At 45.7% G+C, this 22,750-nt stretch overlaps 1 protein-coding gene across 1 annotated transcript in view; it reads left to right on the top strand.

The window, feature by feature from the left end:
* The first annotated feature begins 589 nt into the window (after window positions 1–589).
* Window positions 590–22,750, top strand: part of KCNK10 (potassium two pore domain channel subfamily K member 10) — a 71,660-nt gene continuing 49,499 nt past the window's right edge. Inside the window, exons 1-2 of the mRNA XM_030319740.2 lie at window positions 590–677; window positions 2,691–3,025. Of these exons, the coding sequence (XP_030175600.2) occupies window positions 590–677; window positions 2,691–3,025 (423 nt within the window). The remainder of the gene's footprint in view (window positions 678–2,690; window positions 3,026–22,750) is intronic.

The raw sequence follows: 22,750 nt of genomic DNA, 5'->3' as shown, positions 1-22,750 counted from the left end.
GCGCCTCTTGTGGGAGGCACCATACAGGACACTGGGGTACAGAGGTGAGAGGGTAGACCCAGGGCCTGCCCTCCTAAAGCTCTAAGTCGAGTGACAAGTAAACAGGCTCTATTAACAGCACAGGGCAGTGAGTGTGGGTCAAGAGAGATCTCATCTAGTGGGGGTGTATTAGCTTCCTGTTGCTGCTGTAACAACCTTAGTGGCTGAAAAGAATACATCTTTATTATCTTATGGTTCTGGAGGTCAGAAGTTCCAAATCGGTCTCGTTGGGCCAAAATTAAGGTGTGGGCAGGATGGAATCCTTCTGGAGCCTCTAGGGGAGAGTCTGTTCCTTGTCTCTTCCAGCTTCTAGGAGTTGATTCCATCCCTTGGCTTGTGACCTCTGCTTCTGTCTTTACATGTCTTTCTCTGACTGTCCTGCCTCCCTCTTAGAAGGAAATTTGTGATTATATTGGGCCCACCCAGATAATCTAGGATAATTCCCTATCTCTAGATTTTTAACTTAATCACATTTGCAAAGTTCCTTTCCTGTTGTAAGGTAACACAGGCATAGGGCCCAGGGATTAGGATGTGGACATCTTTGGGGGCCATGACTCCATCGTCCACAGAGGCCGCAGGAGGAAAAGGGAGGAAGTGCTTCCGGAAGTGGTATTTGACCCCAGATTTGTCAAAGATGGGTGAGATTGGAAGCAGGGAGGTCACTTAGGCGGCTGCTGGATTGGTTCAAGCAAGATGAGTTAAGGTTGGTAGTCCTAGGAATGGTGAGAGGCTCAAGGGACTGAGATACAGTGGGGAAGTTGAATGAATGGGAAACGTGGGGGCAAGGCTGAAAACAAGCTGCCCAAGACAAGACGCACCTCAGTATCAACAAGGGCTAGTAGGAACCTGGAAGTAGTGTTTTGGGGGAAGGATTAGCAAGAACATAATGCCCACAGTGCTGATCCTAATTCTTAAATCTTTCAATCAGAGATTCCAGGCAGTTTTGGGTTCAGTAAGTCAGAAGGAAATGTAACATTTTATTTGCAGCGATTATATACGATTATCAACAATAATGATTTTATTTTCTAGAATAAGATACAATAAAAGTTTGATTACTCTGCTTGGTTTTCAAGAGAAAAGCTGATTTTGAGGCCCTAGGAGGAAAGGCAGATGTTTACAGACCTAGATTCCTGGAGGTGGCCACCCTTCTGGCCAGGCATTGTCAGGGTCATTGGTGCTGTGAACAGGCAGAGACATCCCCGTGCTTTTATTTATCTTGAGTTCCCCAAGGCAGGGACTGAGCAGTGAGCTCTCTTGAGTGGGATTGTTGGCCCCACTTAGGTAATTAGGGTTGTCATCTCCTAATACCTTATTTACACAACAGCCAGGCTGCGCTATGGCAGAGGCTATAATAAGCATTAGTATAATGAGGGCAGAACAAAATCGAAGTGCACTGTCTGCTCACTGCTGCACAAGACAGATTTCCGAAATGCATGATAGCATTACATGTGCAACGCTACCCTGTTCCTCCTGCCATTCCAGAAAAGCCTCCAGCTTAACATATTTATTTCCAAGGTAACAAAATTGCCCTAACAGAGACCAGGGACCTTTGAGAATTCGATGTGTTCTCAACACGAGGGGAAATTTCTTTTCCAATGGCTTCTTTTTGGAGGAAAATAGAAAAATAGAAAAGAAAAATTCTATTACTAATAGATCAGGAGTGATTACATCTAAGTCGCTGAATTTTCTATTGAGAAATGTGCTTCGGATCTATTTCTTCTTTTTTTAGGAAACCAAATTTATCGGCATAAAAACATCACTCATTATTCCTTCCCTCATTCTACTCCGTCTTTTTTTTTTTTTCCCCACTTTGGTAGTCTTCTGAAACCCAAACCTTTTTTTTACCGTGTCTGAGGTTTTTTTTTTTTTTTCAATATTTTTATTTATTTTTGAGACAGAGAGAGGCAGAGCATAAGCAAGGGAGGGTCAGAGAGAGAGGGAGACACAGAATCTGAAGCAGGCTCCAGGCTCTGAGCTGTTAGCACAGAGCCTGACTCAGGGCTTGAACTCACAGACCGTGAAATCATGACCTGAGCCGAAGTCAGATGCTTAACCGACTGAGCCACCCAGGCACCCCTACCGTGTCTGAGTTTTGACTTGTTTCCCTGATGCCAAGCTCACCCTTCTTTGTTTTGTGACCATGACCCTGGATGAAAGGGACTTTGAAACTCGCTAGATGTTAGTCTCTCCTCTGCTCTTGGTTATCACCCGGTCCTCAGTATGTGGCCAGAGTCGTTGGGCGTCCATCTCCAATTTATTTCCTCTCCAAGTTGAATAATACGTCTGTATTTCAAATATGGTGGTTTGTCATTTATCTTATATATCGTTTAACCAAGGAAGCTAAGGCAAGAGCTGAAGTATAAATCAAGGGCTTTCAGAATTGGACCTTGTAGAGAAATATAAGCATTTCAAACTCAATTAATACTATTTTTTTTTTAAAACCAGAACTCCTGGTGCCCATTTTTCAAGAACTCACACAGGCGCCTCGCAACTGATCAGGTTCCCTCCCTGCCGGCTTGGGGAGCCGGTTTGTGATCCTCACGTTTGAAAGCTGGCTTGAGAAAGACATCTGTGCTTTGCTTCTGCCAAGTTCTGTGTCTTGTATTCATAAACAAACTCTCTCTCCCCCTGTCCTCCACCCTGTTTCTCAGTGGCCGTTCCAGCAGCAGCACCCCCGGTGTGCCAGCCCAAGGGTGCCACTAGCGGGCACCACGCGGCCCCGCGCCTGTCCGTCTCCTCCCGAGCCACGGTGGTAGCCAGAATGGAAGGCGCCCCCCAGGGGGGCCTGCAGACCGTCATGAAGTGGAAAACGGTCGTTGCCATCTTTGTGGTCGTGGTGGTCTACCTCGTCACGGGCGGTCTGGTCTTCCGGGCGCTGGAACAGCCCTTCGAGAGCAGCCAGAAGAACACCATCGCCTTGGAGAAGGCAGAATTCCTGCGGGATCATATCTGCGTGAGCCCACAGGAGCTGGAGACACTGATCCAGGTGAGCAGGGGGTGAGTCAGCCATAGGATAGCCTGTGGGGAGAAGGGACAGCGTTGGTTCTGTCCTTGGAGCTCACCGAGTTTCGCCTTTGGTTGAGATGCTGCTGATGGTCGGGGTGGTCTTCTCCGCGGAGGCGACCTGTGAGCTGAGACCTCCAGGGAGCCAGAGAGTAAGGCACGTGATGATCAGGGGCGAAGAGGGAACATGCGTGCCACAGCGTTGATGCCCTGACGCGTGATGAGTGGGCTCTGTTTCGCATCACCTGCTTTTGGAGGAGGTGGCCGGAGGCAGCGGCAGGCAAAAAGGCTTTGGTTTTTCCAATTCAAGTCCACCTATGTGTACTGATTAACTTCCTGATCCTGAAGTCTGCGTGAGCTGCTGGGCTAAGAGGGTGCCCTAGGTGCCACGGAAAGAATTTTAAACAAGCAGCATTGTATTAACCTATCTCAAGTCAGTGAAAGTGGAGTAAAGACCACCAGAGGTGGCATGAGAGGCTGTTGGTGACTTGGGAGGGCCATTGTGGTGGATTTATGGAGATACAATAAAGACAGCAGTAATAGGAATAATCAAGATTACTGTTTTTGAACATTTATTGTATCAGGCACCGTGCTAAGGCCCTTGCATAGCTTGGGTATTAAGAAAATAGCACCCATAAAAAGATGGAGGCAGAGAACTTTGAGCTACCACCTAGAGAAGCGAGGCAGTGAAAGCAGGGGTGGGGGTGGCCTCGGCAGGGGTGAACTTGGCCATGGGAGGGCCATGGGAGACAGAGAGTCCTCTCAGGTGGAGTGATGGGAGGAAGTGAAACAGGAGGCTTCAGAAGTCTGTGAAGGGCAGAGAGTCAAGTCCCAGAGGGAGGAAGTGAAATGGTCGGGGGCCCAGTTGGAGGGTTCCACCGTGCGGGAGATGGAGGGTGGATGGCTGCCTTGGAGGCTGAAAATTGATTTCCTATCCTGTATACCCTCCTGAACCAGGAAGAGTAGGTCCTGGTGGATGGTGGTGACATTCATGGAGGCAAGGGAGAGCCACGTCTTTCCAGGGCTTCTAAAGTGTGCAAGGCAGAGGGATGGAAAAGATGGCTCCCACAACTCCTTCTGCTCTGGGATTATCTGCATTAAATTCTAAGGGTTACTGCAATCCAGGATATTGCAGGATTTGCAAGACTGGCCTGGCTCGTTCTTTTCTTTTCTTTCCTTTCCTTTCCTTTCCTTTCCTTTCCTTTCCTTTCCTTTCCTTTCCTTTCCTTTCCTTTCCTTTCCTTTCCTTTTCTTTTCTTTTTCTTTTCTTTCCTTTCCTTTCCTTTCCTTTTCTTTTCTTTCTTTTCTTTTCTTTCTTTTCTTCTTTCTCTTTCTTTCTTTCTTTCTTTCTTTCTTTCTTTCTAACTGCACTGATAGGGTAAAGGAATTTGGGGGCTACCTATGATCTGGAACCTTCATAGCAATTATATTCCTTTAAAGAAATTTTGATAATCTGACTTGATTCTTCAATACCTAGAAATACACATTCTCTCCCCACCTCCCCCTCTGGGAATAAATATGATTTCATACCTGTGTTCCTATAATTTTTATGAAAAAAAAAACCTGTCAAATCTAAGGGTGGTGTTTTATATTACTCTTTCTTGGATAGCTTTGTCTTTGTTTTCTTCTTTTGTGAAAAAATGCCGTCAAGTTTGTGGTGATGAGAGTGTGGTACTAATCTGTGCTGGATTTAAGGCCTAGAATGCCATAGAAAAAGGGGGAAACAATTCTGGAGTAATTTTAAGTAAGAATGGGATTATACTTGTTGTGATGAGACCCTTTTTATTTAGCTGCGATACATATAAACGGTGGTCTGAATTGAATCTAGATTCATGCTTGAATTTTCCTTCCACAGACAGTGAGATCTTGGGGAAAAAGATCATGTCACATTATCTTTGCATCAATGGATGCATCCGAAGTTGGATGCTTAATGGACTGAGCCACCCAGGCACCCCTCATCCATGCATTCTTTAACTTGCTATTGAACGCCTGTTGTATCAGGTAACATGCTAGGTGCTGGGGATAGAAAAGGTGAAAATAAAATACACCGTGAGCAAGTTACTAACCTCTCTGAGATCCAGTTTCATTATCAATAAAATGTGCCTAAAATTCCTCCCCCCTGGGGTGTTGAGAGGATTAAATTCTATGACTCACTGAGAAGGGCTTTGCACGTGGTGAGTGCTCAGAAAACACAATTGCTATTGCTGCTGCCACTGGTGCTTGTAGGATTGCTCCAGGAGCTTAGAGTTTCAGGCAGTGTCACCGTTTCTTTAAAGTTTTTATTTTAATTCCTGTTGGTTAACATACGGCGTTGCATTAGTTTCAGGTGTACAATATAGAGATTCAACACTTCCATACATCCCCTGGTTCAGGCAGTGGTTCTTAATGGGGAGGGAGGGTTTGCCCCCCAGATGACCTCTGACAATGTCTGGAGGCATTTTTGGTTGTCAAGTCTTGAGGCGGTGTTAGTAGGGTCTGGTGAGTAGAGACCAGAGAGGCTGCTGACATCCTGCAATGCACAGGACGGCCCTGGCCACAGCAAAGAATTATGCAGGCAGGTGTCAGCAGTGCCGAGGCAGAGAAACCCTGGAGGAAGAGGCATGTAACCCAACAACCGCAATTCACTGGAATGGAGCTATTATTTTTCCAGTTTTATGGCGATGTAATTGACATGCATCACTGTATAAGTTTGGATGTACAGAAGAATGGTTGGGAACATATATTCTGTAATGATTACCACTATGTTTGGTTGGCATCCATCACCTCATATAGCTACAATAAAGAAAAAAAGCAAAAAGAGAAAAAAAAAATCTTCTCCTTGTGCTGAGGACCCTCGAGATTTGCTCTCTTAACACCTTTCCTATATATCACACTGCAGCGTTAGCTATGGTCATCATGCTGTACTTTTTGTCCTTACTACTTATGGATCTTATTTTAATTTTATTTTTTAACGTTTATTTATTTTTGAGAGAGAGAGAGAGGCAGAACATGAGCAGGGGAGGGGGCAGAGAGAGGGAGACACAGAATCCGAAGCAGTCTCCGGGCTCTGAGCTGTCAGCACAGAACCCGACACGGGGCTTGAACCCACAAACCGTGAGATCATGCCCTGAGCTGAGGTCGGATGGTTAAGTGACTGAGCCACCCAGGTGCCCCTACTTTGGGATCTCATAACTGGAAGCTGATACTTTTTAACCACCTTCCTCCAGGCCCCCTCCCCCTCCCCTTGGCCTCTGATCTCTTTTTCTATGAATTTTTCTCTTAGATTCCACATATAAGTGAGGTCATACAGTATTTGTCTTTCTCTGTCTGACCTATTTTACTTAGCATAATGCCGTCTACTCATGTTCCACTGTATATATTATGTACCACAACTCCTTTATCTGCTCCTTTGTCGATGGACACTTAGGTGGTTTCCGGGTCTTGTCTACTGTAAATAATGCTGCCGTGAGCATGAGGTGCGTGTATCTTTTCAAGTTAGTGTTTTTGTGTTTTCTTGGACGTATTCCCAGAAGTGCAATTGCTGGATCATATGGTAGTTCTATTTTTAAGTTTTTGAGGAACCTCCATACTGTTTTCCAGAGTGGCGGCACTGATTTACATTCCCACCAGCAGCGCGAGAGGGTTCCCCTTTCTCCACGTCCCTGCCAGCATTTGTTCTGTCTTGTCTTTTTATGACGGCCAGAATGGAGCTACTAGAAGTACATAAAAATGGGAGCCCCAGTGATGCAAACAGAGGTCAGGGAAGATTTTGTGGCTCTTTATCTCTTTTGGTCCCTATAACCGTTCTACAAGGATAGTCTTTTGTGCCCACGGAAACAGAGGCATCAGGCAGCGAGGTTATGTGCTCAAGGTCACCCGGTTAGTAAGCAGAAGATCTAGGATTTACTCCTGGGCGGTCTGACCATGCATCCTAGGCTTTTAACCACCGCACATGCAAACAGAAACGTGGACTGTGGGAGGAGATTCATTCCCTAGGTCATGGGTCAAGGGCACCCCAATGGTGAGTGTGGCCCGTTGAGGAAGCTGCAGGTGGTCAGTGTGGCCTGAGCTGAGAGGTGTAGGGAGGGGTGGTAGATAAGACTGGGGAGGCGAGTGGGGCTGGATTTGGGAGGTGCCCAGAGAGCCTTGCTGAGGAGTTAGGCTTTCTGCCCTGGGAAGTGGGGAGTCACTGAAGAGTTTAAGCAAGGCAGTGACATGAAAATTTGCTGTTGGAAAAATAACTCTTCTAGCAAGGGGGGCTTTGGGTTGGTGGAAGGAGAAATTGAAGGAAGGAAGACTCATAAGGAGACTATTAGAACATCATAAGTGAGACACAGATACTGAGATAACAGGGAAGGGGCCACTTTTTTTTTTTTTGACAGTTATAGCAAACTATTTCCTTTTTTTTTTTTAATATATGAAATTTATTGTCAAATTGGTTTCCATACAACACCCAGTGCTCATCCCAAAAGGTGCCCTCTTCAATACCCATCACCCATGGAAGGGGCCACGTTTAAGAGAGTCAGATGAAGAAAACTTGCAAATGACTCATTCCCCATTCAGCAGAGATTTCTGGAGTGCCTGCTCAGTGCTCCTTGTTCAAGCAGAGGCTGCGTGGGCAGCATAGCGTGGCAATAAGCACCCAGACTCTGCAGTTTCCCTTCCTGTGTTAAATCTCTTCCCCGCTTCCCGGCCAGGTGACTTGGGAAATAGGGGAGTCACCCAAGGGCCTCACCTTCCTGTCTGTAAAATGGAGATAGTGGTATTAGTGTCCACCTGTTTGGGTCGTATGAATAGTAAACAAAAAGTTCAGTTACTTGCAGCTGTTGTGATTGCTACTATTTCTTTGTTCGGGAAGGAAGAAAAAAGCCAGAAAGCCCCTGAAGTATGTGCATCCTGGGATCCTCCTAAGGGAAAAGAGAAGAAAGCTCCTAAAAGGCCCTCCGGGGTTTCGATCCTAAATTTTGTCATTGACAAATTTTCTCAATGTGCTTCTGCTGTTGAAGTGTGAAGTCACCTTCGCAGAAATTGCTCTGTGAGTGCCGGGTTGGGTTGCTAACACCGAGGGGCTGTGTCTTTGTGGCCTGAGCTCAGGGAGGAAATGGACCAGTTTCCTATTCCATTTAGAGGGTTTACCGGGGCCATCTAGATCCGCGTCTTTATCCAGAGCCGTGGTGGGGACACTGATCACTGTCTGCCCCTCCTCCATTGTTCCTCCTGTAGTTTGAGAAACATTCCAGAGAAAATCAGGGTCCCAGAAGACTCAGGCAGCCCCCAAGGCTGGCACAGGTCAGTGGAACAATAGGGTGGCCATCATTCCAAGGTGTTACTGAGTGAAGGGGTGGATGTCATCTGTACCTGACTGCTGTTTACCCCTAGTGAGGCGTGTGGATCTTTCTAGTTTGATGCCCTGGGGCAAGCCACTTAACCAGAGCTGGGCCTCAGGGGTTCCACCCAGAAGGGACACATAAGAGCCATCCATCTTTAGACTCTCACCCCCGAGGCGTCGCGAGGGAGTCTGCAGATGACAGTAACAGAGATCTCCTGCAGAGCTGTCAAGGTAATGAAAAATGGCTACCACTTATTGGTGGTTTACTTTCCTCTAGGCACTCTTCTAAGTGCTTCCAGGTCTGAGTTCATTTAACCCTTGCAATAAGCCTACAGATAGGGTTGCACTGCCGTCATTCCATTTTATGGATGAGAAAATTAATTCTAAGAAGTAACTGGTTCAAGGTAAGTCACAGCCAATGCATGGTTAAACTGGGATTTGAGCCTTGGGATACCTGACTCCAGAGCCCGTAGGTCTAGCCATTGGGCTATGCTGCTCAACTTGCATCAACGGTGAGTATCGCCCTATAGCACATCTGGGCCTTTTCTGAAAGCTTTTACCCCCAAGGACAATACTGGAGGAAAAGGAGAAATTTTTAAGGAGATGTGGGCTATCTCATCTGGCACTGTAGCATTACATGTGTGGACTATATTGTATTTTCAAAGAAGGGGGTGTCAAAGAGGGGAAGGAGCATGGGCCTGAAAGTCAGGTAGACTTGGTCCTTCACCCCAATGAACCTAAGTCTTCTCCTCCTACAAAAGGGTGGGACAGTCCCTCTCATTCAGAAGCTGAAGAGGGAAGGAGGTGACTCACTCAGAGCACCCAGCAGAGTGCCTGGCATATAGCTGGTGTCCAGGAAACATTATTTCCTTGAACTTGATTTGACAGCCACCCCATCCCAAGAACCTCTTTATCCTCAGTGCTCTCCTATGCCTCTGTTGCTTATGTCCCTGACCCCAATACAATTGTCTTAGAAGCTTCTGTCATGGCTAGTCTCGGAGAAAGCAAGAACACCTTCGTCTTCTGTAAACCTCAAAGAATAAAATCATGAGGTGGCTTCCCTGACTGATGGGGAACCACACCCCAGCCTGGGTGAGTGATGATACGTGGCAGTTGGTTTTCAGGCTGTCAATTCTTAGATGTTTTAAGACTTTGCAGGTCTCCAGAGTAGCTAGTGGGGTCTCATGGCTATTTCTCTCCAGGTAGTAGCCACGAGGGAGAGGTGTTTCACAGGAGTGGGTGTAGTATTGGGTGAAATGGCCACCAGGGAGAACTCGGGATGTTCCATTGTAAGGGTCTTGTAGTGCAGGCAACAAGGATTCCTCTCTCCCTGGAGGGGTCCCCTGGGGACAGCTTGTATAACGTCTCTGACTCCCCCCCCCACCCTGCACCCCCTAATCCCCATCCCCCCCACCACCCCAGTGAGCACACTACCTTGATGCTGGGAGGTGGACATTTTTCCTGGCATCCTTCAGTCCTTGCTTGGGCAAGTTGCTTAACTTCTCAGAACCATCTTGACCTCAAAATGGGTACTTCCTAGTCATGATGGTCTCTATCTGAAGCAAACCTGAAGCTCTCAACTGTCAGCCAGGTCTGGAATTTCCTGGAAGTATGAGCCTTTGTGGGTGGGGGTCCCTTCTCATCCTGCTATATCTTCCCTTCCCCACTTGGACTGGTGCAGGACTTTTTACGTTAGTCAACAGGACCTCTGCCACTGGTTTTCCCTTTATGATCTCTTAGGGATTTTTATCCTTTGCTAATAAGTGATTAGAGTGTTAGATACTTTGCTCAGGACTCTGGCCTACTGACTCATTTTACTAACTCTGCTCTTTGGGCCTGACTCCACCATGATTTGGTGGGACATGATTTCATTTAAGGTACAAGAGGCTGCAGGAGAGGACGGGGGACTGTGTCGTGTCCTGGGCATGGACCTTTAATGCTGCCATGGTAACCAAAGCCGCTATTCTGCAGATAAGGGCGGGCCAGAGATCAGGAGCTGCCAAACTGTTTTCTCCAGGAGCAGGAGATGTTAGTTAATTTGCATGAGCCATGAACATTTCCCAAGGCTGTGACATTTACCATTCCCTTCTTCTTTCAAGCTCCAAATCCCTTACTCCATTACTCATTCATTCATTCATTCATTCAAGAAATTTACTGATTTCCTGCTGTGCGCCAACTTCAGTGCTAAGTCCTGGGGACATAATGGTGAATAAAAGGTGGACGTAGTCCCTGACCTCTTGGAGCTTATAACTAGGATGACCGAACATCCCAGTTTTCGTGGTTCTGGAATAATAATAGCATCTCTGTCTCTGTCGCAAGTATCCTGGTTTGAAAGATAAATCATATGGCTACCCTGCTGATAGGTAGTAGGGGAGGCAAATCTTGTGCGTGTGACCACACAAATTAGTATAAACAAAACCTCCATGAGTGAATGCTGCAGACGGGATGGAGCCGTGGGGCATGCGAGCAGGAGGTCTGACACAGGGGGCACGGGGAGTCCAGGTGGGGCAGCTGAGTGCCAAGGCCCTGTGGTGGAAGGGTGCCCGGGGTGTCTTGGGACTTGAGAGAAGAGGAGCATTTATGGCTGGAGGGGAGTTAGCAAGGTAGGAGGTTGGTAGGAGGTTGGACTGGGAGCAGGGGCAAGGGGAGCAAACCGTGCGGGGCCTGATGTCGGACTTTATCCTAAGCGCACTGGGAAGCTGTGGCCGTGTTTCAGGCAGCAGGGTGACATGATGTGATCAGTCACCAGTTTGCCGTTTGGGTCCCTTATCTCGATCCAAAGGGTTGCAGTGGTAGTCAAAGAGCTGGTTTTAAATCATTCATTCATCCATTCATTCATTCATTTAGTAACTACACATTCACGGAGTACCAACTATGGCACTCTGCTAAGTGTTACGCTTTGGATTTCTGAATCATTTGCCTTCAGAGGTGCCCAAACTCAAGTCTTCAGGGAGGCCGTCGTGTACCCTCCATGGCGTGAGGTGCTCTGCTTGGCCCTGTAGCATCAATCACTCACATTTGCCTCCACGCTTAATAGACTCTATTGAGTGACTACTGTCTTTCTCATCCATCTCCTTCCCACAGCTCTAAGGTCTTCCAGGTTGAGTCTGTGTCTTTTATCCTTATGTCGCTCATGCCTGGCACAAGTAGCTGGCCCACAGAAGATGCTCAAGGCTTGAGGAATGAAGGAATAGGGATTTTCATATCTGTTTTGGAGACCAAGAGCCCTTCATTTCAAACCTTCACAGAAGCGAAGCAGAAAATTTGTTTCTGGGCAATAGAAGCCCTTTCTTTTCAGCCTTGTTGTCAAGAGCACTTCTCTTAAAGCATCTTCCTGTCTTTTTTTCCTGCATGAGCAGATTCCCTTGGTGTCCATGACCTCCAAAGTTTACGTATTTAGGAATGCAGCGATTTAAGAGAAGCGTGGCACTGGAGACACCGATTCAGCAGTCCGCGGAAATCTGTGCTGTGAGTCAGAGAGCAGAGCCAGCTAAGCCTTGTCCTTCCCCGCCCTGGGCCATCACTTCTTCCAAGCAGCTTTTGGGCAAGAAGTTTAGGCCACAGCTGAGGCAGCAGGTGACCTCTGCTGAGTGCGGGTTTGGGTCCTTTGTGCCCAAGGACGCAGCCCTGACAAATTGAAGTGACTCCTCCTGGCGGGTGTCCCAAAGTCAGAGGCACTGCCATTTCTCCAGTGAAGCAGTCATACACAAGATTGTTCAGTGCACGCAGGGTTGGGCCTGCAGCCCCTGGCCTGTCTCTACAGGCCTCCAGTTCATTATTATTATTGTTTTCATCCCGGAGGTTGTGATTCCATCAGTGTTTAGTGAAGTCCTGAAGCTTTTAAGCCAGAAATTAAAGAGCTAATGGAAATTGGCATGCTACTGGAAAAAATGAATTTGCAAATGAGGATTGTGTTCCAAAAAAAAAAAAAAAAAACTCCCATAAAAATAAAACAAAAACCCAGCAATGAGTGGTACGGCATCCACATTTCTGTACAAATGTGCATGTGTCTGCTTCTCGTTTAAAGTGAAGCGAAAATCTTATTTAACGAGATTTTGATGGTGTGTGGCTCTTTTAATTATTTTCATTATTTATAATCAGATGTATTCATTTAGATAACTAATATTTACTGAATGCTTGTCACGAAGCAGGTGCTGTGTTAGACTCTTGTGATTAGAAAACAAATAACAGGGGCTCCTGGGTGGCTCAGTCAGTTAAGCGTCCGACTTCGGCTCAGGTCATGATCTCATGGTCCGTGAGTTCGAGCCCCGCGTCGGGCTCTGGGCTGACAGCTCAGAGCCTGGAGCCTGTTTAAGGTTCTGTGTCTCCCTCTCTCTCTGACCCTCCCCTGTTCATGCTCTGTCTCTCTCCTTCTGTCTCAAAAATAAATAAACGTTAAAAAAATATTAAAAAAAAATAGAAAAAGAAAACAACAGAAGATGCAAGATGGCTACTCCCTGTCCTCCAGAAGCTCCCAGTCTGGTATTAATTGTATCATTAGCTAACACTTGCACGGTGTTTACTGAGGCCAGGCACTGCTGTAAATACTTTATCATTTAATGTTGACATGATCCTCTGAGGTGAGGGTAAGAAACTGACAGGAGGAGTTAAGTAACTTGCCCATGCTTGACTGAGAGGTAGAACTGGGATCTGGAGATGGGGAGTCTGGCCCCAGAATCTGTGCTTTTTAAAATTTTTTAAAAAAAAATGTTTATTTATTTTTGAGAGAAAGAGAGACACAGCATGAATGGGGGAGGGTCAGAGAGAGAGGGAGACACAGAATGTGAAGCAGGCTCCGGGCTCTGAGCTATCAGCACAGAGCCCAACATGGGGCTTGAACCCACAAATCGTGAGATCATGACCTGAGCCAAAGTCAGACACTTAACCGACTGAGCCACCCAGGCATCCCCAGTATCTGTGCTTTTTAACCACAATGTTCTACTAATGGTCAGGGAGACCAACTTGTCTTGATAATTGGAATCCAGTATGGCCATTGCTGGAAGATAAGGAAACACTTGGGCCCTTATTCACAGAGCAGGAGTCTATGTCTCAACCTGTGGGACCTTCAAAAGGACCTTCATTCACCTGTGAGGACGGCAGAGGGTCATGATTACCTGTTGGTTGTGCTCTGGAGAGACGTTGTGTCTTCACATAAAGGTATTGAGGCTGGGTCAGTGTATTCTGTTTAAAACCAAAGTACATGAGTTGTCATTCAGATCTGTGGTGAAGAGTAACTTCTTAGTCTTTGCTGAGAACAAGGAAATTCCTTTCCTTCTCAGTGGACAGAAGAGATGGAAATCTTGCTGATGCCAGGTTAACTTTATGGAGTAAGTGAGGAGTTAACCTTTCATTCTTTGAGAAATGAGGACCAGATCACAAATTCGTCTCTATATTGTCCTATTTCATGTGGGAGAAAGTGACATAGCAGATGAGCTTTAGAAAAATGTTTGCAATTCTAGAGCTTCTCCAAAGTCTCTGGGATTGTCTCCACTTCCTTCTTGTTCCCAGATCAAATCATGCTCATTAGACACTGGTGCTGGTTATAGGTGCTGGCATGTTGTCTACAGAGGCACGGGAAATGAAGTATTAATTTGGGATTCATATTGAACACTCAAGAGCAAGGAAGAGTCTAAGTCAATAGCTACAATGAAAACAAGATAGCAGAAGCATCTCTCTTTCATGATGTTATGAATCATCTCTTAGATTTCAGGGTCTCTTGAATGCCATAGCAATGGAAGGAATTAGCTCATGTTGCTGTGAATCCGAATTCCTGGAGTTCCTTCTGTAGCCCAGTAAATTCCCCCTCCCCACCTCTGAAATTGTGGACGGACTCATGTTTGATAGAAATGATCTCAAGTGCAGAGAGAATGGGGCATATGTCAAACATTCTCTGCAGGACCAGGGTGACTTTTGAGTATCACTTGGCAAATTGGTTACTGAGTCTGTACAGGATGAGTCCAAACTGGGATGAAAGGGTGACAGTTCGTCAGGAAGCTTATTGATCTTACTGGAGCATGGATGATACTCTACTTCCTCATGAGCTTGTTGCTTTCCTCATGGTTTAAAATTTCTCGTATTTCATCCTCCCGTGTAGTCAGAGAGAGAGAGAGAGAGAGAGAGAAAATTGATTCTACATTGTAAGGCACAATTTGGAAGGTAAAAGAGACCCCCAAATATGACTTGATCCCACATGACAATAGATAGATAGATTAGTCATTAGTGTATAGCCAGACGCTAATGAATTGAGTTTTAGAACATTACCCCCACCAAAGAATTAAGTAGTGGTAGCAAGAAAGTTACTTATCTAAGACCATAGGCTCTGGGTGTATGGTCCAGTTAATTCAGATTTGCTCTTTTATTCTCTAAACAGATTCTCTACTGTTCTCTCCGTTCTGCAGGTGGCCTTCCCTTTAGATTTATAACCAGGCTGTAAAGTGTTGATGAAAGCTTGCTGTCAGGGACCCGAGGAAGGGCTAATATTTGCACGTAACTTGATACTTAGGATGGAAAATAAACATTGTCGTAATATTCACCAAGGTGCAGAAGGTGCCTCTCTCTTTTTCTCTTTATGGTCTGGACATAAAAAGTTTTTGTGGGCATTTCTTTGTGGGAGATGCTGAGGTGGTATGGCTGTAGGATGGCCAGCACAGGCAGAGGGCCACGTTGACCATCCGCCAGGTGGGAGGGGAAGGCACAGGCATATCAGTCCCCTCTCCCTTCTCCCTCCACCTTTCATAGATGCTTGAGGGGTCCCAGCCTGGGTGGGATCCAGCCTGCTGTCTGCAAGGCAGGGAGCTGGGCCAAGAGGGTCCAGGATGGGGAGAAAGAAGAACACCGAGGATGGAGAGAACCTTCCTTTCCGGCATTTAGGAAGCAATTCTGTTGGCAATTCTTAAAAAAAAAAAAATGTTTTTTAATGTTTATTTAGTTTTGAGAGAGAAGGGGAGGAGCAGAGAGAGAGGGAAACACAGAATCTGTAGCAGGCTCCAGTCTCTGCTCTGTCAGCACAGAGCCCAACGCGGGGCTCAAACTCGTGAACTATGAGATCACGACCTGAGGCAAAGTCAGACGCTTAACCAACTGAGCCACCCAGGTGCCCCTCCCATTGACAATTCTAATAGCAGCCACTGGCTCACTTTGCCGTGCCCTAGATGTGGGACCATGGTCGAGTTACTTCCCTCTTCTAAATCTCATGTGTCCCACATGAAGATAGTGATGTCTGTCTCACAGGATCATCATGAGGGTTAACTGAGTCACTCTGTGCACTAGTAAGTGCTCAGAAAGGATTCCTGCTATCATTAGTATTATTATATATGAAATGACAAGGCACACTTCTCAAAGTTTTCATACATTAAAAAAAAAATCCTCTTTCCATAATTTGACTATTGTTGAAAGCACTGCTATAAACATTGGGGTACATGTGCCCCTATGAATCAGCACTCCTGTATCCTTTGGATAAATTCCTAGTAGTGCAATTTCTGGATCATAGGGTAGTTCTGTTTTTTAACTTTTTGAGGAACCTCCACACTGTTTTCCAGAACGGCTGCACCAGCTTGCATTCCCACCAATGGTGTGATAGGGTTCCCATTTCTCCACATCTTCTCCAGAATCTGTTGTTTCCTGAGTTATTAATTATAGCTACTCTGACTGATGTGAGGTGGTATCTCAGGGTGGTTTTGATTTGTATTTCCCGGATAATGAGTGATGTTGAGCATCTTTTCATGTGTCTGTTGGCCATCTGGATGTCTTCTTTGGAAAAGTGTGTATTCATGTCTTCTGCCCATTTCTTCACTGGATTATTTGTTTTACGGGTGTTGAGTTTGGTAAGTTCTTTATAGATTTTGGATACTAACTCTTTATCCAATATGTCATTTGCAAATATCTTTTCCCATTCTGTCAGTTGCCTTTAGTTTTGTTGATTGTTTCCTTTGCTGTGCAGATGCTTTTTATCTTGATGAGGTTCCAATAGTTCATTTTGGAGACATGTCGAGCAAGAAATTGCTGCGGCTGAGGTCAAAGAGGTCATTGCCTGTTTTCTCTGCTAGGGTTTTGATGGTTTCCTGTCTCACATTTAGGTCTTTCATCCATTTTGAGTTTATTTTTGTGTATGGTATAAGAAAGTGGTCTAATTTCATTCTTCTGCCTGTTGCTGTCCAGTTCTCCCAGCACCATTTGCTAAAGAGACTCTTTTTTCCATTGGATGCTCTTTCCTGCTTTGTCAAAGATTTGTCATAGCCAAATTATGGAAAGAGTCTAAATGTCCATCAACTGATGAGTGGATAAAGAAGATGTGGTTTATGTATACAATGGGATACTACTTGGCAATGAGAAAGAATGAAATCCTGCCATTTGCAGCAAGGTGGATGGAACTGGAAGGTAATATGTTAAGTGAAATAAGTCAGTCAGAGAAAGACAGATATCATACGTTTTCACTCATATGTGGAACTTGAGAAACTTAACAGGAGACCATGGGGGAAGGGAAGGGAAAAAAAATAGTTACAGAGAGGGAGGGAGGCAAACCATAAGAGACTTAAATACAGAGAACAAACTGAGGGTTGATGGAGGAGGGTTGTGGGGGAGAGGGGGAAATGGGTGATGGGCATGGAGGAGGGCACTTGTTGGGATGAGCACTGGGTGTTGTATGTAAGCAATGAATCATGGGAATCTACCCCCAAAACCAAGAGCACACTGTATATATACACTGTATGCTAGCCAACTTGACAATGAATTATATTAAAAAAGAAAATCCTGACAGGGAAAGGCCCCTCACTTGATGGACGAGGAAACTGAGGCTCAGAGAAGCTGAGTAATGTGTAGAGGCTGAACGTTTGCCACTCGATCCACAGATTTGCTCTGTTGTGAGAGTAATAGGCCGATGGTGGTCGTACTGTCCACCTGGGTACTGAAGCAAAGGCTTCTTGGAATCCGCCATAGAAGTGCCTTGCTGGGGGGCCGCTCCAGATCTCCTCTCCGGTACCCTCCCACTGTTTGAAATATTGTGGTGTGGCCTTGCCCTTGGATGTAAGACTGCCCCTTTCCTCGCACTAGCATATTCACTTCTGCTGCTGGGAAATATTTATATGAGAATTGCTTCTGAAGCAGGAGAAATAAAAAGCAGCTGTGGCGAACAAATTAATACCACGCTTCCATTTCCTACCTGAGGCCCTTCCGCCGCAGCTGCGCAAGAACGTGGAGAGATGGGGCTGCCCTCTTGTTGGGGTTTTGAATCATTAGGGGCAATTTTGAGTCGTAATGAATGCGTTCTGCCAATTGCCTTTCTCTGCCTCACAGGGTTTGTGGCTTTCCTTCTGTCCATTAGTGGCTGAAAGTGTGCTCTCTTGTAATATATTTATGGAGTCACTTTTCATGCCCACCCCCTCATCCTGCCACAGCCTCTATCTAGCTAACTATCTACTTCGTAGACCCCTTTGCTGACCGTGCCCTCCTGGGACTAAGAATGTTGTAGACACAGAACCATCTTTGGGTTCTCAGACGAGGCCCTTTCCTTTTGTCCACGTGGTATAAGCTATTAGTAAAGTGACCATACGTCCTGCATTCGGTCTGTCTTTTGGTCCCACCATGATTATTAACAGAGCCCCTCTCTACTCGGCAAGTGTCCTGGGTTGGACTTAAGTCAGATGATTGCTCTGGCTGTTAGCATCTGTGCATATGGCACCCGTTGGCTGTATTCTTCAGCCAGAGTCTCAGACCAGCTGAGTCATGATTGCTCTGCCTTTGTTGGTTTTTCTTTTCAGTGCCACATAAGGAAACAGAAACAGATTATCTCACCGAGTACACAGATCATAGGAGAAAAGCCACAGACAGTTAGTGGTCTCGTGTGGGTCATCATTCATTCCGCTGTAGTGCTAACACTTGTGATGGTATCTTGCGCCTTCCAGAACAGTGATTTGTGCAGCCCAGCATTGCCTTATGGGTTACAGCCCCGGGGAAAGCTGGGGGGGGGGGTACTTGCTGGGGGGTGCCTCCAAGGGCCATCTTTACCTCTTCCCTTCATATCAACCTCAGACCCCCTGCCTCACTTTCAGAGTGGCTGTGGTTTCTCTGTTATACCTTTCAGGTGGTCCTAATGCATGGAGGGGCGGGGGTTAGGGGGGTGGGAGGATGGGGGAGAGACAGACCCTTATTTATTTGTTCTCCAGGTTTATTGAGATATGATTGACCTATAACGTGTAAGTTTAAGGTGTATAATATATTGGTTTCATACATTTGTATGTTGCAAAATGATTACTACTGTGGAATTAGATTACACCGTCATCGTGTCACATAATTAGCATTTCTTTTTTTGTGGTAATAGTACCTAAGATCTGCTCTCTTAGCAACTTTTAGGCATGTAATGCATTGTCACTAGCTGTGATTGCCACGCTGTGCATTAGATCCCCAGAATTTACTCATCTTGTTACTGAAAGTTTGTACTCTTTGGCCAACATCTCCCCATTCTCCCCACCACAGCCCCTGGCAACCACGATTCTACTTTTTAAGATCTTGCTTCCATGCAAGTTAGCTTCTCACCTTCTTCTTCTCTTTTAAAATCATCACTATATTTATTTTTGTTGGGTTACTTTCTTAGGTTTGTCTGCCTTTACAGAAGAAGTAAGTTGCATGGGCCTGAATTTATTACTTTAGTTTGTTCATTTATTATTGATTTGAGCGTTCACTCCTGAGTTGTTTGCTGGGTAGTTGGGTGGGTGCTGGAGATTCCAACTTAGAGGCTAAGAAGGAAATTCAAGGAGGAGTGGAATTAAATTTTAAAGCAATGCTCTCTTATCTAGAATACTCTTTCCCTGAAGCTTGAGGCTCTCATATCACATCTAGTGTAATTTTTTTTTTTTTTGATCCTCATAAGACCTCTCTGAACTTGATAGTGGTTGAAGTTGTAAGTGAACACATGATGTGCATCGGGTCTGAGATTATGGCCTAACGTGATGCTACTCTTGGTGACATGCCTCTACCGTGTACCTGATCTTTTAAGTGAAACAGTACACAGCTCATATGCATGATTTCTTTATCTCTGTGCCTAGACTTTTCTAATGGCCTGGCTTAGCTTCACTTCTGCAGCCTGAACACAGAGAAAAACGCAATGTGAAAACAAGCACATTTAATTTTAAAACGTTTCACTTGGGTTCAAACAGTTAAGATCATTAGAAAATACTTTAAAAATTAATAAAGTTAGAACTCTGTCCTCCATCAGAAACATTCTTGTTGAGTTAAAAATGATGCTATCGCTTCGAGTGATAGCAGTCTGTTTATACTGGGTTTTCTCTGTGTGCGGGGCGTGAGTTTGCCAATGCATTTTAATTCTGGTGCTTTGCTGGAGTCTCTCTGATTCACCAGATCTGGATGGGATAATCAAATCTTATTGCTGGCATTGGGGATTGTCCAAAGCCTCACCAAGGGCTTGGGGACTTGTTGGAGAACTTCTTTTTCTCCTTGCTCTGGTTCTAAGTCTTGTTCGGCCCCCACTGTGCCTTGTATTTAATTTCCTCAAAACCACTTCAAGGTATTTGCTTGTGTCGCCCACTTTAGTATAGATTTGGGAAAACGAGGGAGGGATTTACATCACATATATAAACAGAGTTAACGTTTGCTACTGGATGGACCTGCTCTTGAGTGGCCCTGGCTTTGCTGTGGCTGAGCCCTGAACTCCCAGCATCAACTGACACTCCTTTCTCACCTTTTCTTTCTTGTCTTCCGGCTTTTTCAGGGCTTGCACCCTCTTTGTTCTGTCCTTTCCCTCTCAGGGTATAAAGTCAACCCGTCCCCATGTTTATTTATTTTTAAATTTTATTTTAAATGCAGAGCAGTTAAGATCTCACTGGTGCCAACAGCCAAATGCAGTTTGGTGCCTGCATTTGTGTATTTAAGGATATAGTCTAATTAGAAATGATCCGTTGAGAGGTCCTTCTGCCTGAATTCTTGGGCAGTGGCCGTCTTCAGCCTCGTTTATGTCTTGGAGGTGAGCCTGGAGGTGAACCTGGAGGTGGGGAGAGGACTGCCATCTATAGAGGAAAAGGCCAAGTCCCGATTTGAATTCTGGCCTCACTTCCCGGCTGTGTAGCCTAGGACAAGTTACTTACCTTCCCTGAGCCTGGTTCCCTGTCTCTAATGTGGGGATAACATTACTTTCTTGCACGTTGCAGAAAGGGTGAAACTGGATAACATCCAAGCAGCAGAAAGGATAAAGTGGAAAAACACTTCTGAAGCACCTGGCTGAAGGCACAAACTCAACAAATGTTCGTTTCCTTCGCTTTCCACCGACAAACGCTTTCCTTTCCTTGAGGGCTACATATGTAAACATTAAATATTTATCAATTGCATAATTCAAAAAAAAAATGAGACTTGAAAAGGAATCTTACTCTGGATGTTTTGATGAAACAAATAATCCTCCCCACTTGTCTTTGCGGCGAATCTGTACTTTTATACGCAGCTTATGACGTTTGTGTACATTTCTCGGCACAGTGAGACTTGATTGAACCCCGGCTCTCTCTGCAGCTTCATAGACAGTTGCAAATACTCGGTGCTGACGGTGTGATCTGAGCCCATCTAAGTGACTGTGGCCTAGAGCTGCCCCCAAGGTGTGACTTGAGGGCAGACCTAGCAGAGCTGAATAGGTAACGAGGACAGAAACACTAGCTAAGGCCTGGGGTTTGGTCGGACAGCACTCACACAAGCACAGTGAAAATGGATCTTTTACTAGCAGGAAGGAGTTGCCATATGTCTTCCTCTGAAGCAGGGCAGAGCCTAGCGTCTGGTGAATAAGTGATAGTTGTCAATTAGGTCACTTAGACATCAGCTAAGACAGCCTGTACACATCCCACACGGCCGGATTTTGAACCCTGGGGTGCCAGAAACAGCCTCCAGGGTAGGAGCTCATGTTCTCAGGGGCAGGATAGAATAACCTGGAGCAAAAGGGATTTTTTTCCCCCCTGTTGATCGGTCAGTTGTGTAGGGGTCTCGGCCAAATCTAGCCCACAGCCTGTTTTTGTATAACCCATGAGCAAAAGAATGGTTTTTGCATATTTAAAGCATCGTAAAAAGAAAAGAAGAACATGCAACAGAAACTGTATGTGGCCCACAAAGCCCAAGATATTTACTCTCGGGCCCTTTACAGGAAAAGGGTGCTGATCCTTGGCCTAGAGGGTCTGAAATTCCTCAGATTAAGGAAGGCAGAATGTAACGACTGACTGTTTCAGTTGGTCTCATTTGTGGCAGACAGTGTCTGTTTTAACAAAGCTTCACGGGCATTATTTAGGATAAATATAATCACATTTCAGTATTTAATTGGGTCCTGTTATCTCCCTGTGGGGTTATTCCAACTGGGTCCGCGGAACGGTGTCTCTGTTTGTTGTTCCAGAAGTAGCTCATGTGTCTGTCAGCCCCGTCTGAAGGCTCCACCTCCTTACCACAGCTCACCTGTTCGAAGGTTCTTCCCACACTCTCCCCTGGCCTGAAAGGGATTGGCGGAGGCCAGCTCAAGAAGGACCGCTGGGGTATTTTCCACCCTATTCTACACATGCCAAGTCTCAGCGGGGGAGTGTGTGATCCAAAGCCAATGAAATATACGTGGCGCAGAAGTCTGAGCCTGGGAAGTGATTATCTGTGGGGGGCTCTGGTACATGGATGGAGCCTTCTGGAAGAAGTCAGATCTGGATTGGACTCTGCAGGATAGACACAACTGGGGGAGGGCATAAGCAAAGGCCCAGAGGTAGAAGGGAATGACTCATGGAGTGTCGTCCTGCCTCAGGTTGGAGGCTTTTCTAGTAGTGTGAGTTGAGGTTAGATCTTCGATGTGGCCAATGTATTGTGAATTTAAGGTGTGTGGCATTCCAGATCCTGTACCCAGCGAGGAGGAGTCACTGTCATTTATTTACAATAGGAGCTGTGTGTGTGTGTCTGTGTGGGTGGCAGGGTGGGGTAGAGGAATTGTCCGATGACAGGTGGGAAATTGGCTGCTGTTTCTTACCCCCTGACTCGGTGTTGGGCACTGGGCTGAGTGTATTATATGAACCATCTCATTCAATCCTCACAACTCTGTAGGGAAAGGTATTATTATCCCCAGTTTGCAAATGAGGACATTTGGGTTTACAAAGGTTAAAATAACTTGTGCACGGTTCTGAAGTTAAGAGTGGGTAGAGCCATGGCGGTCTGACTTGGAGCCCAGGCTCTGACCTCCTGCCATCCTGAAGCCAGCTCAGTGTAAAACATTGTAACGAAACAGAAACGGGAAGAGTGAACAGCAACTAAAAATTCTGCCTTCCAGGAATGACATTTTGGGTGACAGTCCTTCTAGACATCTTTCTATGTGTATGCAATAGACACGTATGCATTTTGCATAATCCGTGCCTAGATTGTCTAAATCCTGTGCCTGCAAATTTTACATAA

Source organism: Lynx canadensis, chromosome B3, assembly GCF_007474595.2.
Source record: "Lynx canadensis isolate LIC74 chromosome B3, mLynCan4.pri.v2, whole genome shotgun sequence".
Taxonomy (NCBI): domain Eukaryota; kingdom Metazoa; phylum Chordata; class Mammalia; order Carnivora; family Felidae; genus Lynx; species Lynx canadensis.
The sequence above is the reverse complement of the archived record's forward strand: the minus strand, read 5'-3'. Positions and strand labels throughout refer to the sequence as shown.